The sequence below is a fragment of the Sardina pilchardus genome, chromosome 9, assembly GCF_963854185.1.
Source record: "Sardina pilchardus chromosome 9, fSarPil1.1, whole genome shotgun sequence".
NCBI lineage: Eukaryota > Metazoa > Chordata > Actinopteri > Clupeiformes > Clupeidae > Sardina > Sardina pilchardus.
Genome location: NC_085002.1, coordinates 34,174,372 through 34,188,971, shown reverse-complemented (window position 1 = coordinate 34,188,971; position 14,600 = coordinate 34,174,372). Strand labels below are relative to the sequence as shown.

The following is a 14,600-nucleotide window of genomic DNA, read 5'->3' as shown; positions in this document are numbered from 1 at the left end:
AATAATCTTAGCAAAAACAATAGGGCCTTGCACCTACGGTGCAGCCACTTCAGTGGCCGCACCTCGGTGCTTGGGCCCTAATAACAAATCAACAAAAAGGACAGTACTGGTAGCCCTGTAGTTCTAAACCCAGATTGTTGAGGATGTAATACCAATGATTCAAAAATCTTGGATAAGCAGGGCAAATTCGAGATGCCATCAAATAACAAACAGTGCATTCTGCATTACTTTAATACTACTTTCTGATAGCCTTCATTAGTTATAGTCTAGTCGTAATCCCCATAGGCCCAATAGTAAACCCAGAAATGTTGAGTAGCCTAAAGTTTTATTGCATAAATGTAATCTATAGGCCTAGTGGAATTTAACTTGGTTGCCTAAAGTTGCACTTTGGGCCATTTGCATAATTGGCATAGACCATAGATATATAGGCAATTAAGGCGAATAGGGTGCAGGTGAATAGGGTAAAAAAAAAAAAAAAATCCAGTGAATTCCAGTAAGAAATTATATGTGTAACATGTACCCCATGTACACATGTTTACCCTTGGAAAAAAAATATTTTGAGCATGACTGTATTATTGAACAATCTGATTTTGTCAATATGCAAATGAGCGCATATTTAATGAGATAGGGCCTAATTTGCATGTAAAGATTAAAATATACAAAACATGCAATACATTTTTTTCTCATCTTAACACAAGTAACCAACTGAGAAAGTTTCATAGTGATATCTATTTTTTTAAATTTTTTTTACCCCATTCACCTGCACCCTATTCGCCTTAATTGCATATATTTATGCTAATTATGCAAATTGCCCAAAGTGCAACTTTAGGCAACCACGTTAAATTCCATTCATTAGGCCTATAGATGACATTTCTGCAATAAAACTTTAGGGTACTCAACATTTCTGGGTTCAAGAAATTACGACTAGACTATTATTTGGCAGCTAGGGCATCTCAGAATTCTTTTTTACACGGCTGCATCGGCTACATCGTTTACATCGGCACACACGTGACCATCAGAGGCTCTGCGTCACGCGCAACTGCAGAAACTGGAGCAAAGCCCTTTCTGAAGGGAGGAAAGTACTCATATCACAACTGACGCAAGGGCGCTAAATACGAACTGGAATGAAATGTCATCACAAGTGCATTACATCTAACGTTAACGGTATTATCGGAAATGTAACATCGAGGTGAATCTCAACATTCAATCTAACTGTTTACTTAAAATACCTTGCATGAACTTGAAGGCTATTTTGCAATTAGGCTAAGTTAGGTAGAACATATCTGGCTAACGTTAGCGCTGTTTAAAGCTAACAAAGTAGTGCCAGCTAGTTAGCTGTAATGCTAACTCAGTAGCTACAAAGTTAGCATCATAGTCAGAGATACGCCTCCAAAAGTATCGCTTAAGTTTTGCAGACTCTATATGTGAAGGGTGGGGTTCACCTTAGCCATTGCTGGTTGTGTTTCACAATTTGTATGATTGTGTGAGTAGTAAAACGTAGCTGACGTTGACCTAGCCAGCGGTGCTATTGAAGGCCGCGTGCATCCGCGACCTCTCCCTCTTAACAGCCTGGGCTCTCTTATTTTAAGTGCAGGATGGCTCCTCGGGTACAGCTAGAGAAAGCCGCTTGGCGGTGGGTTGAGACAGTTAAACCAGAAGATATTAAAAGCGAACACATTGAACAAGCTTATCGAATCGCTCTACCAGCGTGCAAAAGAGGAACATGCAGGTAAATATGTTGGTCAGTGCCTGTAACGTTAACGGTACATCACGTTATTTGGTAACATTATGCTTATGTCCAAGTTTGCTAAGCTAACATAATATATTCTTCCGAGTTAATGTTAACGTTTTTCTGTGAATTGATGATGTAACGAATGCTAACGTTAGTGAAACGCAAAGTTGATCGATAGCCTGCACAACTGTTCTTATTGTGTTTAGGAGGAATTGTAAGGGAAACCCGAATTGCTTAATTGGGATTGGAGAACATCTCTGGTTGGGGGACATTGACGAGAACACCTTCCATAACATTGATGACCCCAGCTCAGAACGACGAGACAAGGTCTGAACTTTGTTTACGGTATTATTTTGTGATGGCCGGTTAGTGTTGACAATCGGGGCAGGTTCTGCATGCGGTAACATAGCTTTGTTTAGCTTTACATATCTTTGACATAAGATCTCTGAAGTTCGCCTACAAAAAGCTACCATCTTTGCCCAAATAAGGAGATCCGGTATCTCGAGATGTTTTCAATGGGAAAATAACATAGGGATGTTCAATTATCGCACCTGTAAAACTCTCCCGGGGACGAATGAATTGGAAATGCAGACGTTTTGTCCTCTGCCTTCGAGTGGATACTGTGATCTTCGGTAGGTGAAGACTGCACACTTTGATCTTTGCAACTTGCCATAGGCAGTTAGCTTCAATTAACACCCAGATCTCCTTATATTAGGGGTGGCACAGTTCACAAAATCTACGGTTCGGTTTGTATCACGGTTTAGGGTGACAGTTTTCGGTTCAGTACGGTTCTTGTATTGCATGCAAATGCAATGTACTGTTATCACTGTTCTTCTTATTATTATATCTTCCGACCAAAATCAACGGTTAATGACGCTAAAACCACTGAATCGTTTCACATCATTCAAACACTCCTACAAAGGTCTTGTAACAGAAATTTGACGAATGTATTTTTCACATTTGTGAACTTTTTTTGAGATATTTACGATGAAAGAGTTTAAAACTCCCATAGAGTAAACTTTGAGACGCTTTGGCGGCAAAGATTCATTGTTACGTCAGTGCTCAGCTGTCAGTAATCAAGGATCTTTGGTCTAACTTGAAGTAGGCCCACCATGCCACAGCTGCTGTAATGTTACGTTAAGAAATCCCAGGTAGAAGAAATGGACAGTATTTGGTGTAATCTCACAAATCTCCCATTGAAAGGGACTTTCATGTACAGCTCCTGCTTTGCCTCTACTCTCTATGAAGACCAGACACGAGACTGTGGATGTTTGTTTAGGGTGCAAAGTTTCTGACATAGAGAGCATACAGTCATTATCATATCTGTCGTATATGTTACTGTTATGCAGAATTGTCAGTTGTGAAGAGTTGTATTAAGGGCATCATGTTTTGAAATAATGTGATGTGATCTTTTCTCAGAATACATTTGTGGGATTAACAAACCTGGGTGCCACCTGCTACGTTAACACCTTCCTCCAAGTTTGGTTCCACAACTTGGAGCTCCGGCGGACCTTATATCTCTGCCAGAACTCCTGGGTTGATAGACAAAACATAGACTCAGGTCAGCCACATTTATTTTTATTAATCTATACAAAAAATGTCAGAGATGTAAAGGTTGATGTCACAAACCACATCTGGGTTATATTGTCAGGAGAAACTTAAATGGACTGCGAGTCTGTTACCAAAAGTTTAAACTAGAAAATAAGATATCATTGCTAGAATGGTAGAGCCTTCCTGAGCCCTAAAATGAAAAAAAGAAATGTAAAAAATACAATGGAGAATTATTGTCAAACCATGTTCCTGGAGATCTTTAAAGAGAAATCTTTAAATGTAGCCATCCACTGACCGCCCATTTTTTTTTAATTTTTTTTTTTAAGATCTGGTTCACTTATGTGAGGTTGGTGCATCCTCCAGCTTCGGGCTGCCTTTGTTATTTAGACATGATTGCAGCACTCACACATCCACTTTCATGCAGAAGGGGAAAAAACTGTCTGGGGTCTCATATGGACTTGAGGTTACATTTCGCATGTCTTGAATCGTCAAAACCGTACGATGCACACGTTTTGAACCGAGACAAGCGACCCAAACGTTTCAGATTTTTGTTTCATAAACTGTGCCCCCCTCTAGAGGGCTATCAATCCAACAACCGTTCTTCCTGAGTTTAAAGGAACACTTCACCGTTTTTTCATATTAAACTACGTTATTCCCTTAAAGGGATATTCCGCCATTTTTGGAAATACGCTCATTTTCCACCTCCCCTCGAGCAAAACAATCGATATTTACCTTGTTCCCGTTCATCCAGCCATTCTGTGAGTCTGGCGATGCAACTTTTAGCTTCAGCCTAGCATAGATCATTGAATCGGATTAGACCATTAGCTTCTCGCCTGCTAGCTTCATGTTTAAAAGTGACTAAGATTTCTGGTAATTTTCCCATTTAAAACGTGTCTCCTCTCAAGTTAGAAAGTGCAATAAGACCAACTGAAAATGAAACCTGGCGTTTTTCTAGGCTGATTTGACATGGAACTACACTCTCATCTGGCGTAATAATCAAGGCAACTTGCAAACGTACCATAGGCGCAGTGATATTGTACGCAGCATCTGAAAATAGTCCCCATAGACAACAAGCAGTAGTAGTGCCAGTAGTTTGCAAGTTGCCTTGATTATTACGCCAGATGAGAGTGTAGTTCCATGTCAAATCAGCCTAGAAAAACGCCAGGTTTCATTTTCAGTTGGTCTTATTGCACTTTCTAACTTGAGAGGAGACACGTTTTAAATGGGAAAATTACCAGAAATCTTAGTCACTTTTAAACATGAAGCTAGCAGGTTAGAAGCTAATGGTCTAATCCGATTCAATGATCTATGCTAGGCTGAAGCTAAAAGTTGTATCGCCAGACTCACAGAATGGCTGGATGAACGGGAACAAGGTAAATATCGATTGTTTTGCTCGAGGGGAGGTGGAAAATGAGCTTATTTCCAAAAATGGCGGAATATCCCTTTAACTAAGACGAGTTGATACATACCTCTCACGTTTCAATGCGTGCACTCACTGGCTGTGGCGCGCGGCGCAAATTTGATAGCATTAAGCTAGCCCAATGCATTCATTAGGATCCAAACAGAGATGAAGTTAGAAGCGACCAAACACCTCCATGTTTTCCCTATTAAAATACAGTTACATGAGTAGTCATACGACCAAGTATGGTGAGACAAAATAAAACGTGGTGCATTTGTAAGCAGGTAAGAGGGATAACTATATTGTGTGGCGCAGTAATATCCTCACTATTGAACTTTCAGTTTCACTTTGGAGTGAGGATATTACTGCGCAGAGTCTAAGTGCTCCCAATGTTATTCCGCCACACAATATAGTTATCCCTTTTGTCTGCTTAGAAATGCACCACGTTTTATTTTGTCTCACCATACTTGGTCGTGTGACTACTCGTGTAACTGTATTTTAATAGGGAAAACATGGAGGTGTTTGGTCGCTTCTAACTTCATCTCTGTTTGGATCCTAATGAATGCATTGGGCTAGCTTAATGCTATCAAAGTTGCGCCGCGCGCCAGAGCCAGTGAGTGCACTAATTGAAACGTGAGAGGTATGTATCAACTCGTCTTAATTAAGGGAATAACATAGTTTAATATGAAAAAATGGTGAAGTGTTCCTTTAAAGGGATATTCCGCCATTTTTGGAAATAAGCTCATTTTCCACCTCCCCTCGAGCAAAACAATTGGTATTTACCTTTTTCCTGTTCATCAAGTCATTCTGTGAGTCTGGCGATACAACTTTTAGCTTCAGCCTAGCATAGATCATTGAAATGGATTAGACCAGTAGCATCTCGCCTGTTAGCATCATGTTTAAAAGTGACTAAGATTTCCGGCAATTTTCCCATTTAAAACGTGTCTCTTCTCAAGTTAGAAAGTGCAATAAGAACAACTGAAAATTAAACCTGGCGTTTTTCTAGGCTGATTTGACATGGAACTACACTCTTATCTGGCGTAATAATCAAGGCAACTTGCAAATTACTGGCACTGCTACTGCTTGTTGTCTATGGGGACTATTTTCAGATGCTGCGTAAGATATCACTGCGCCCATGGTACGTTTGCAAGTTGCCTTTATTATTACGCCCGTGACCGTGTAGTTCCATGTAAAATCAGCCTAGAAAAACGCCAGGTTTCATTTTCAGTTGGTCTTATTGCACTTTCTAACTTGAGAGGATGGGAAAAATCTTAATCACCTTTAAACATGATGCTAGCAGGCGAGATGCTACTGGTCTAATCCGTTTCAATTATCTATGCTAGGCGGAAGCTAAAAGTTGTATCGCCAGACTCACAGAATGGCTGGATGAACGGGAAAAAGGTAAATATCAATTGTTTTGCTCGAGGGGAGGTGGAAAACGAGTTTATTTCCAAAAATGGCGGAATATCTTTTAAGTTATATATTTTGTGACATAACCACTATATCTCTATTCTGTGTATGTAAAGCCTTATTTTAATGTAGTTAGAATGAGAAATCAGTGAAAATCGATGAGTTTAACATAATTTGCAACCACCCACTGCAGAGGATGAGCCGGAGACAATATGTGAGCATCTCCAGTACTTGTTTGCATTGCTGCAGAACAGCAGCAGAAGATCCATCGATCCATCGGGGCTTGTGAAAGCTTTAGGACTTAACACGGGACAACAACAGGTATAACAGCATAATATTCTTATACTGCAGAGGCATTGTTGTTTTTTCCTTATCTGTCATAGAGTAATTCCCCTGTGTTTAGTAGCCTATACCTTAAACAGAGTTCTCAAAGTTATGCATTTTTGTATATGCAGCACAGGAAAGAAAATGTGTACTGTACATGTAGCATGTGTTCTTTTGAAGGGGCTTTGTGAAATTTCGTAAAATTCAAGGTGTCTTGAACGCACAATTAAGTTGGTGATGGCACTTAACCTTTGACTTGCATTGTAATAAAGAATGACCTGAAGGTAGATGGTTTGCATGCTAACTCTAGTGGATATCTGGGCAACACAGGGCATAGGGGCTTTTGATATTATGTGAACTGGTTATTCCTTCACACTCTGTTTTTGTTTTAGATCAAAACTTCTCATAACCTGTTTAAACCACTTTTAAGGTAGCTTATTATACGGCTCTCTAGAATGTTGAGGGAGCTCCCATTCACTTTGAATGGGCCTCTCCAACGTTCTACCGGTGAATAATATATATAATCACCGGTGAAAGTATATAATGACCGCTGTCAATGGCAACGGGTTTTGTGCTTCTAATTCACGTCTTTCATATCAATCCGCAACAAAGCCGTTCGCTGGTTGCAATGGAATTTCATTGAAAGTTACCAAGTATGTTGCCAGGCAACACCTAACAACTGTCATCTGTGGCGAACTATTTATTTTGCTAGAAGTTAGCGGAAGCCACCAAACGGTAGCCAAAAGTCATTGCTAAAGACACATTTAGTTAAGTTTCATTTCTCGTTTTGGCAAGTAGCCGTATAATAAGCGGGATAATGTATAGAACGCCGGTCATTATCGGAAAATAATTCCCTTCAGGACGAAGCAAAACCCCTCCGCTGCGCGTCGGGGTTCTGTTCATCCTGTCGGGAATTATTTTCCGATAATGACCGGCGTTCTATACATTATCCCTTACTTAAATGGTGCTGGAATATTGTGAAAAATATGCATCAATCAAGTGTTTCTGAGCTGGACCCTAATATTCAGCTTTTTCAATGTTTGTTTGCTGTGTAGGTATAGCTATTTTGGTAATTTTTACAATCTAATTGTGAAGTATAAGTACAGATAAAAGTATAAACTTTATTTTTTAGTTAAAGCGTAAGTTTGGCGGAAAATGAAAATAAAGCTATTTTCTGAATGAAAATACATCAACTAAGCCGTGGAGGAAGTAATTTTCGCTCATCACGCAGTACAGAGCTAGCACCGGCAGGACCTACAGCCCAAAATCGCAAACAGTGGGTCAGCATTGGGCTTTCAGCCATGCGCTTTCAAAATCGCATTTTTAAACAACTAGCATTGCTCAAAACAGCGGCAAACCTCGTCAGCAGCTTGCTCTAGGTGTCTACACATAAAACGAAGCACCAATCAGTCTGTAAACTTTGGAATAGTCTGTATACACGTGGAATCAATTCGAGACCGCAACACCGTCTGAATCGCAGAAATGTCTCGCGAGATCTTACACGAGAGCTCGTGGACTTTCCTTCGTGAGGAACTGGAAGGGGTTAGTGTTCATAACTAGGGATGGCGAAAACTACACATTTTCTTGACCGACCACCGAGCCTCATTAGCCGGTTGAAACCGGTTAACCGATTCGTTTAAAATATTCTACGCTATTTGAAATAACAGCCACGCAATTTCGCAACTCTGTCGCATCTCTCTGTCCCCCGCTCACACGCACAGCCCCGGTGGCGGCGCCGCACTTTCACTCACGTCACTTTTTTTAAAATCCCCTACAGCGCGAAACATGAGTCCCGCAAACCAAGGAGCTTGTAAGTAAGTGGAGGACAAATGGCTCCTTCGTTTCGAAATGGTTTGGGTACAAGGTGATCGCGTTGCAAATAAAGGCGTTTGTCTAGCGTTAGAAGCTCATTTGAAACTGAAATTGCCGCGGCTCACTTAAGAAAATGACAGCTCCGAAGAGACGCAGACGTTTGAGGAAGTACTAACAATAATAAAGAAAGATGATCATCATTACCTTATCTGTTACCATTGATGACCCTTCCTGAAATGTAGATGTAATGTGTTTCCAAATCTAAGCCCATCTTATGCGGAAAGTTGCTGCAACAGGATAAAACCAATGGCTAAAACGGGCACCTCCAGATTGCAAAAGACGCACCGTTCAAGGCATGCGTGCAAATGTTTTTATTGGTTTATTAAGTAGCCTACAAGCAGGCGAGTTATTACAAATTGAGTGTGAGGGATAATTTGTTAACTTCACGCAAAAGAGACCTTGGAATGAGATGGCTAGCTGTAGTAACGTTTAGTCCACTGTCTATAATAATAGCCTAATTTAGAGATCGTTTTTTTTTTTTTTTTTAACCGACTAGCGACAACTTTGATCGGCTAACGTGGATACGGTCAACCATCGGTCAAACAGTCACCGGTTAACATCCCTATTCATAACAGTCTTCTTTTATAAACGTCGGGTTCGTGAGCCAAGTTGTTGGTGGTTCGTTTTATGTGTAGACACCTAGAGCAAGCTTCTGACGAGGTTTGGCGCTGTTTTGAGCAATGTTAGTGGTTTAAAAATGCGATTTTGACTACCCGTAGGAATAGGTCCCATGCTTCCGTGTGAGATCTCGCGAGACATTTCTGTGATTCAGACGGTGTTGCGGTCTCGAATTGATTCCACTTGTATACAGACTATTCCAAAGTTTACAGACTGATTGGTGCTTCGTTTTATGTGTAGACACCTAGAGCAAGCTGCTGACGAGGTTTGCCGCTGTTTTGAGCAATGCTAGTGGTATAAAAATGCGAATTTGAAAGCGCATGGCTGAAAGCCCAATGCTGACCCACTGTTTGCGATTTTGGGCTGTAGGTCCTGCCAGTGCAGCTCTGTACTGCGTGATGAGCGAAAATTACTTCCTCCACGGCTTAGTTGATGTATTTTCATTCAGAAAATAGCTTTATTTTCATTTTCCGCCAAACTTACGCTTTAAGTGAAGTTAATTCCTTATTCTAGTGTCCTACATAGTTACTTCCTTTTAGTTCCTTAGGGCATACCTGAACGCAGTGAACAAAACTACCCTACAATTCATCTGCTGAAATACTATTGATAATTAAAGCTGCAAGCAGCAATGTGGGGGCCAAGCTTTGGAAATGTGGAAATGTTGAAATGTCAGAGCAGAGACATTCAAGCAGGCTGATGTAGGTTGAATTTGTCGCCTGGTCATTGGGGGCGATATTATATGCCTGTGTGTTTAAAAAAAAAAAAAAAAAAACCCACCAGAAAAACATTTCCACGCGTTGCTGTTAGCTGTCAAAAAATGCCACGATCAAAAAACATGAAGAGAAAAGCTAACAGCGAAAACAGGATCTTTAATGATGAATGGACAGAGAACTGTGCCTTCATCCTCCTTAATTGTATTAATGCAAAGCCCACACGCCTGATCTGTAACAACTAACAAGGGTGTCTCTCCATGCAAAGAGTACAAGACGGCACCACAAAACTAAGCATGCTAATTTAAAGATTGCGTTCCTAAATAACACGCACGCTAGGGCTGCAGCTATCGATTCTTTTTGTAATCGATTAATCTAGCACTTTATCGATCGATTAATCGATGAATCTGATTTAAAAAATGCGTTTTTAAACAACCAAAACAAATCATGCATAACGAGGTATTCATTCCAAATCCAAAATATGGCTCCAAAACTAAACCCATTTAAGTGCCAGTGACAATAATTACAGTACAATACAGTTAAATCAACTTATTGTAAAACATGGATAACATGTAAAACTGTAAATACAAACTTAAATAGTAAAGGCCAGGGTAGGTGTGGTCGGAGCGGTGTGAGGTTGATGGAATTAGCAACTCAGAAAAGGGATGAATAAGGATGGGTATTCATTTTTCCCAATTAAGGCCCAAAGGGCAAAAATAAACAAACTGTAACAAAAGTAAAAATATCAAAATAAATACTTTTGCTAAACCAAATAAACTGACTTGACAGTCAAAACAATATGAATTCAATCAAGGCTCAAAAATAACAATCAACTACACAGACTAATTGAACTAGTCAATAAAATAGCAGAGTATCGCAAGACTTAAGCACCCCCCTATCAGACTGAACAAACCAATTTAAATACTCCTGAACGCACCCCTCAAATTGGACCAAGCAATAGGCTATAGGCGAAATCTCAGCAGGGGTGGTTGCAGACAATAAATATAAATAAGCTTAGAACAGCCCAAAACAACATTCCAAAGAGCTAGAAAATACAAGGAACTAGTAGGAACTAGGAATTACAATTCATTTACAATAACGAACTCCCAGGAAGTCCCAAAATGTTTTTTAAAAAGACGCATTCACTCCTATACAAACAGACTGAAGACGCGACACCGGGAGACGGGCGGACATCGGGTAGGACAAACACGTGACAACTTGATAGCCTAATGACGTGATAATTCTTTGAAACTAAATAAACGGAACATTTATGACAAGACGTTGTGTGATTATTTTAACAGACGTAATGTGATTGAAGGGGTGAATGTTTTAAACTGTCGAGAGTTTTGATGTTAGGTGTATTAGCGTAGCCTACGCCTCGCCATGGTGTTTGATCATTTAGGCCTACATATAACAGCTACGGGAGAAACGGGGAAGGGTCTGATGAATGACTTGTATGACTGATAATTATAAACGGTAGAAGGATAAACGGGAAACATAGACACATTCAACAAACATATACATGCATTGCAACCCGACATAGACAACACACATAATGATGGCAGCTCACTGCCGTGACGGTGGCTACTCGCCCCGTCACACACCTCTGTCGCCATCGCGCCAACTAAATTCAGAATGTATGACGCGCTGGTGTGCTTCCATAGGAATTTAACGAGGCTTCGAGGCAGATGTTTTGCCTCGAGGAATTTTCATAATCGAGTTACTCGAGTAACTCGACGAATCGTTGCAGCCCTAACGCACGCTATGTTTGAAACTCGTGTTTTACTTTTCACTGTTCTATGTGCGTAAATTGCCTGTTTGATGTCAGGCCTGTTTAAAAGAAGTAGTGTTTTAATTATCACCATACGCTTATGTCAGTTGTTTGAATGTGTGTTTTAGGGACTAGCTTGGAATTTGAGAACCAGCGCTGTCCACTGACTTCATTTATTTTTGCATGTTGTGCATGCACCTCGCTGCATGCTTCTTCACTCGTATTCAGATGAAACAAATAGCTAGCATTTAGATTGATTGAAATTCTTCTGTTCTGGAAAGTTACGTTCCAAAATAAAGAGCATTTTTGAGACTGGCAATCCGATTTTTTTTTTTTTTTCCATTCTCTGGTTCAAAAGATCTCACGGGCCAGATGTTTTTGCTTGCGGGCCGCCTATTGCCGACCCCTGCACTAGGCAATGGTCATGCCTTTATAGCACTCAAAGGAAACAAGTGGTTCAGTTTAAAAAGAGGCTGACTTATTCATTTTGTTATACTACTTTCTTCCTGACAGTCATACTGGTTGGCAGTTACCTTGTTTACAGTTGATTCCATTAGTGCAAAGTCTGCTTCCAGGCTTAACCGTTGTTAACTATGGTTGTTATAGATACTATTCAGTGAGAATTTATATGGAATGGTCATCAAACTTTTTTTACCAGATCTACTTCATATGTGTCCAATTTAGTGCTGCCACTAACGACTAATTTTCTAACGATTAATCTTTCGACTAATTTTTCGATTAGTTGACTAATCTAAACGACAATTTTTTTTTTTTAAATAGTCCATTTTATTCCATTTTATTCCATTCCATTTTGTCCATTTTATTTTTAACTCAACTGAGGGGCCCAAACATGACATAAAGCTATAGATATAGATATGCTCATATCAATATCAGCCTACTTTTGTAGAGTTAATAACAGAATTAATAACATTACAGCCGTTAGAGACGGGAGACCAAAAATAAATAGGGGGTCAAAAGCAAAACGATTAGTCGACTAAAAAAATTGGCGTCGACTAATTTTCATAAATTAGTCTTTTATCGATTAGTTCGATTATGCCGATTAATCGCGGCAGCACTAGTCCAATTGTACAGATTTAATAGCATCCTTTCAGCCAATCAGAAAAGTCTTTGAAAAATCACTCCGGGTAATAAAGCTTGAAAACGCATTCTTCACACATCCACAAACTATGTACAAAATCAGTAGTTTTCGACTGTACAAAAATCTGTGTCCCGTCAAGAACAAGGAGACTAGCATGTAGCTTACCTTAAATTGTACAGTAATGCCCAGTCTCTGCCCTTCTTTTTCATATAGGATGCACAAGAATTCTCCAAGCTGTTCCTCTCCCTCCTGGAAGACATCCTCTCAAAACAGAAGAACCCTAGCCTCCAGAATGTCATTCAGCAGCAGTTCAGTGGAATGATCTCCTATGTGACAATGTAAGACATTCATTAAATGGGAATTTTTAAGGGTCCAAGATTAGTTTGCTAGAAGCGCAACATCCTGAATGAAAGACCTGTTTTGATTCATTTGAATTGTGTATGATATTGAAAACATTGATGCCTGAACAGATTTACTTAAGCTTACAGCCTTGTGCTTTCTCTACAATGTCTACGACATACAATTTAACTTTGATGTTTTAGGCTACATGTTTATACAATCACTGTTTTGGTGTATCACTTTGATGCTTTTTGTCTTGTAGGTGTGTAGTGTGTGTGGTGTATCTGAAATGTAAGGAACTTCCTCGACTTTCTTTCTGTCTTGGCACAGATGTGACCAGTGTGGTCGGTCCTCTTCCCTACCCTCCCGATTCTACGAATTGGAACTTAATATTCAAGGGCACAAAAATCTTACAGAGTGTCTCACAGAGTTCTTAAAGGTAAACCTGTTCCGTGAATGTAGAAATGAAAATGTTTGTTCACGTATCGGAAATCATTCTGAACGTTAACAATGCGAGTGCATCGGAAGGCAAACCCCTGGATCGGTTTAAATGTACTATGAACCGATTGATAAATCAATTTTAAAATGACGAATCGGAAAGCTAACATTACAAATTATGTTACTTTCAAAATCATAAGAACGACCCTGATTTGCTAACACACAGAGCGTCTAGCCATCTCCAACGAGGGTAAGTAGCGTCACTACTGTAGTGGCAATTAACTGTAGTTGTCAAGTTTAGTGAAACGCAGATAACACTGATGTAAACGTGTGTTGCAGTATCCTGAACAAAGTCATACATTCAGTCGTAAGCACAAGCCTCCAACCTAGCTTCATAGGCTACAACAAACCCCCTTTGTCTATTTTGTTCAGACTCCTGCATTCCCCTTTCTGCGGGTGTCTACCCAACTCTTCGGTGCACGTCTGAAAGTTGACTGATGAGGGAGGGTAATTGCTTACCTGTTATTGTTGATGTGTTGAACGCGCTTCTCACAACGCATGTTAGTAGTAGCCTCCTTATTTATGAAAGGGAATCCAGACAGACACTCTTTCCCAAGAGCTACAGCTACATCACATAGTTTTAAACTATTGTGATTGGTTCAGCAGCTAAGTATAGGGTGATATGAATGTATAGATCTCTATTAATTGGTTGAGTGATTTCATTTAGAGGCATTTGGCCACGTTCTTAATCTTATTATCAAAAAGTTTGTTCAGTCTTTCAATTCAGTCAATCAAATCTTTTGAAAAAACATGCCTAATAACATGCAATTGTAGCTTTTCTCATGCAATTTAAAGTAGCAAAAAAAATCTGCAGTATGGAAAATAAAATGAGATTCGGAGGTCTGTATTCAATATCAAGATTCTAGCTCAAACATGAAGCTTTCCACAGGCCTTCAAAAATGCTGCCACAGAGCATAGAATAACATTTTCAACCAAATTCAAGCACCACAAATACTTTGATATACCCAAGCCACACCCTTGGAAATCCATATTCCTCAAGTCATAGTAGTGGATTTTAAAGGGATAATCCGGAGTGAAATGCACTTTAGATCAATTTTTCGGACTATTGGGAGTACATACGTTGAGTTGACACCAAAATCATGTCATTCGGATGTATTTTGAGAAAGTTCGAGCTCACCGTTTTTATCCAAAACTCGTTAGCCTGGAAGTGATGCGGGCATGTCCTTTCGCCGCTACAAAACGCTATTTTTATACCTCTTCTACTGTTCCAAACAACACTACACTTACGTGGTAGTGAGAAGAGGATCCCTAAAGCC

General features: G+C 39.8%; 1 protein-coding gene across 3 annotated transcripts in view; it reads left to right on the top strand.

The window, feature by feature from the left end:
- The first annotated feature begins 1,058 nt into the window (after window positions 1–1,058).
- usp48 (ubiquitin specific peptidase 48) overlaps window positions 1,059–14,600 on the top strand; it is a 145,478-nt gene continuing 131,936 nt past the window's right edge. Inside the window, exons 1-7 of one of the 3 annotated variants that reach the window (XM_062544853.1) lie at window positions 1,059–1,189; window positions 1,590–1,729; window positions 1,939–2,059; window positions 3,152–3,293; window positions 6,286–6,413; window positions 12,700–12,824; window positions 13,156–13,264. In XM_062544853.1, the coding sequence (XP_062400837.1) occupies window positions 1,596–1,729; window positions 1,939–2,059; window positions 3,152–3,293; window positions 6,286–6,413; window positions 12,700–12,824; window positions 13,156–13,264 (759 nt within the window). In that variant the 5' untranslated portion in view covers window positions 1,059–1,189; window positions 1,590–1,595. The remainder of the gene's footprint in view (window positions 1,190–1,589; window positions 1,730–1,938; window positions 2,060–3,151; window positions 3,294–6,285; window positions 6,414–12,699; window positions 12,825–13,155; window positions 13,265–14,600) is intronic. The other 2 variants (XM_062544852.1, XM_062544854.1) reach the window with 2 other exon arrangements.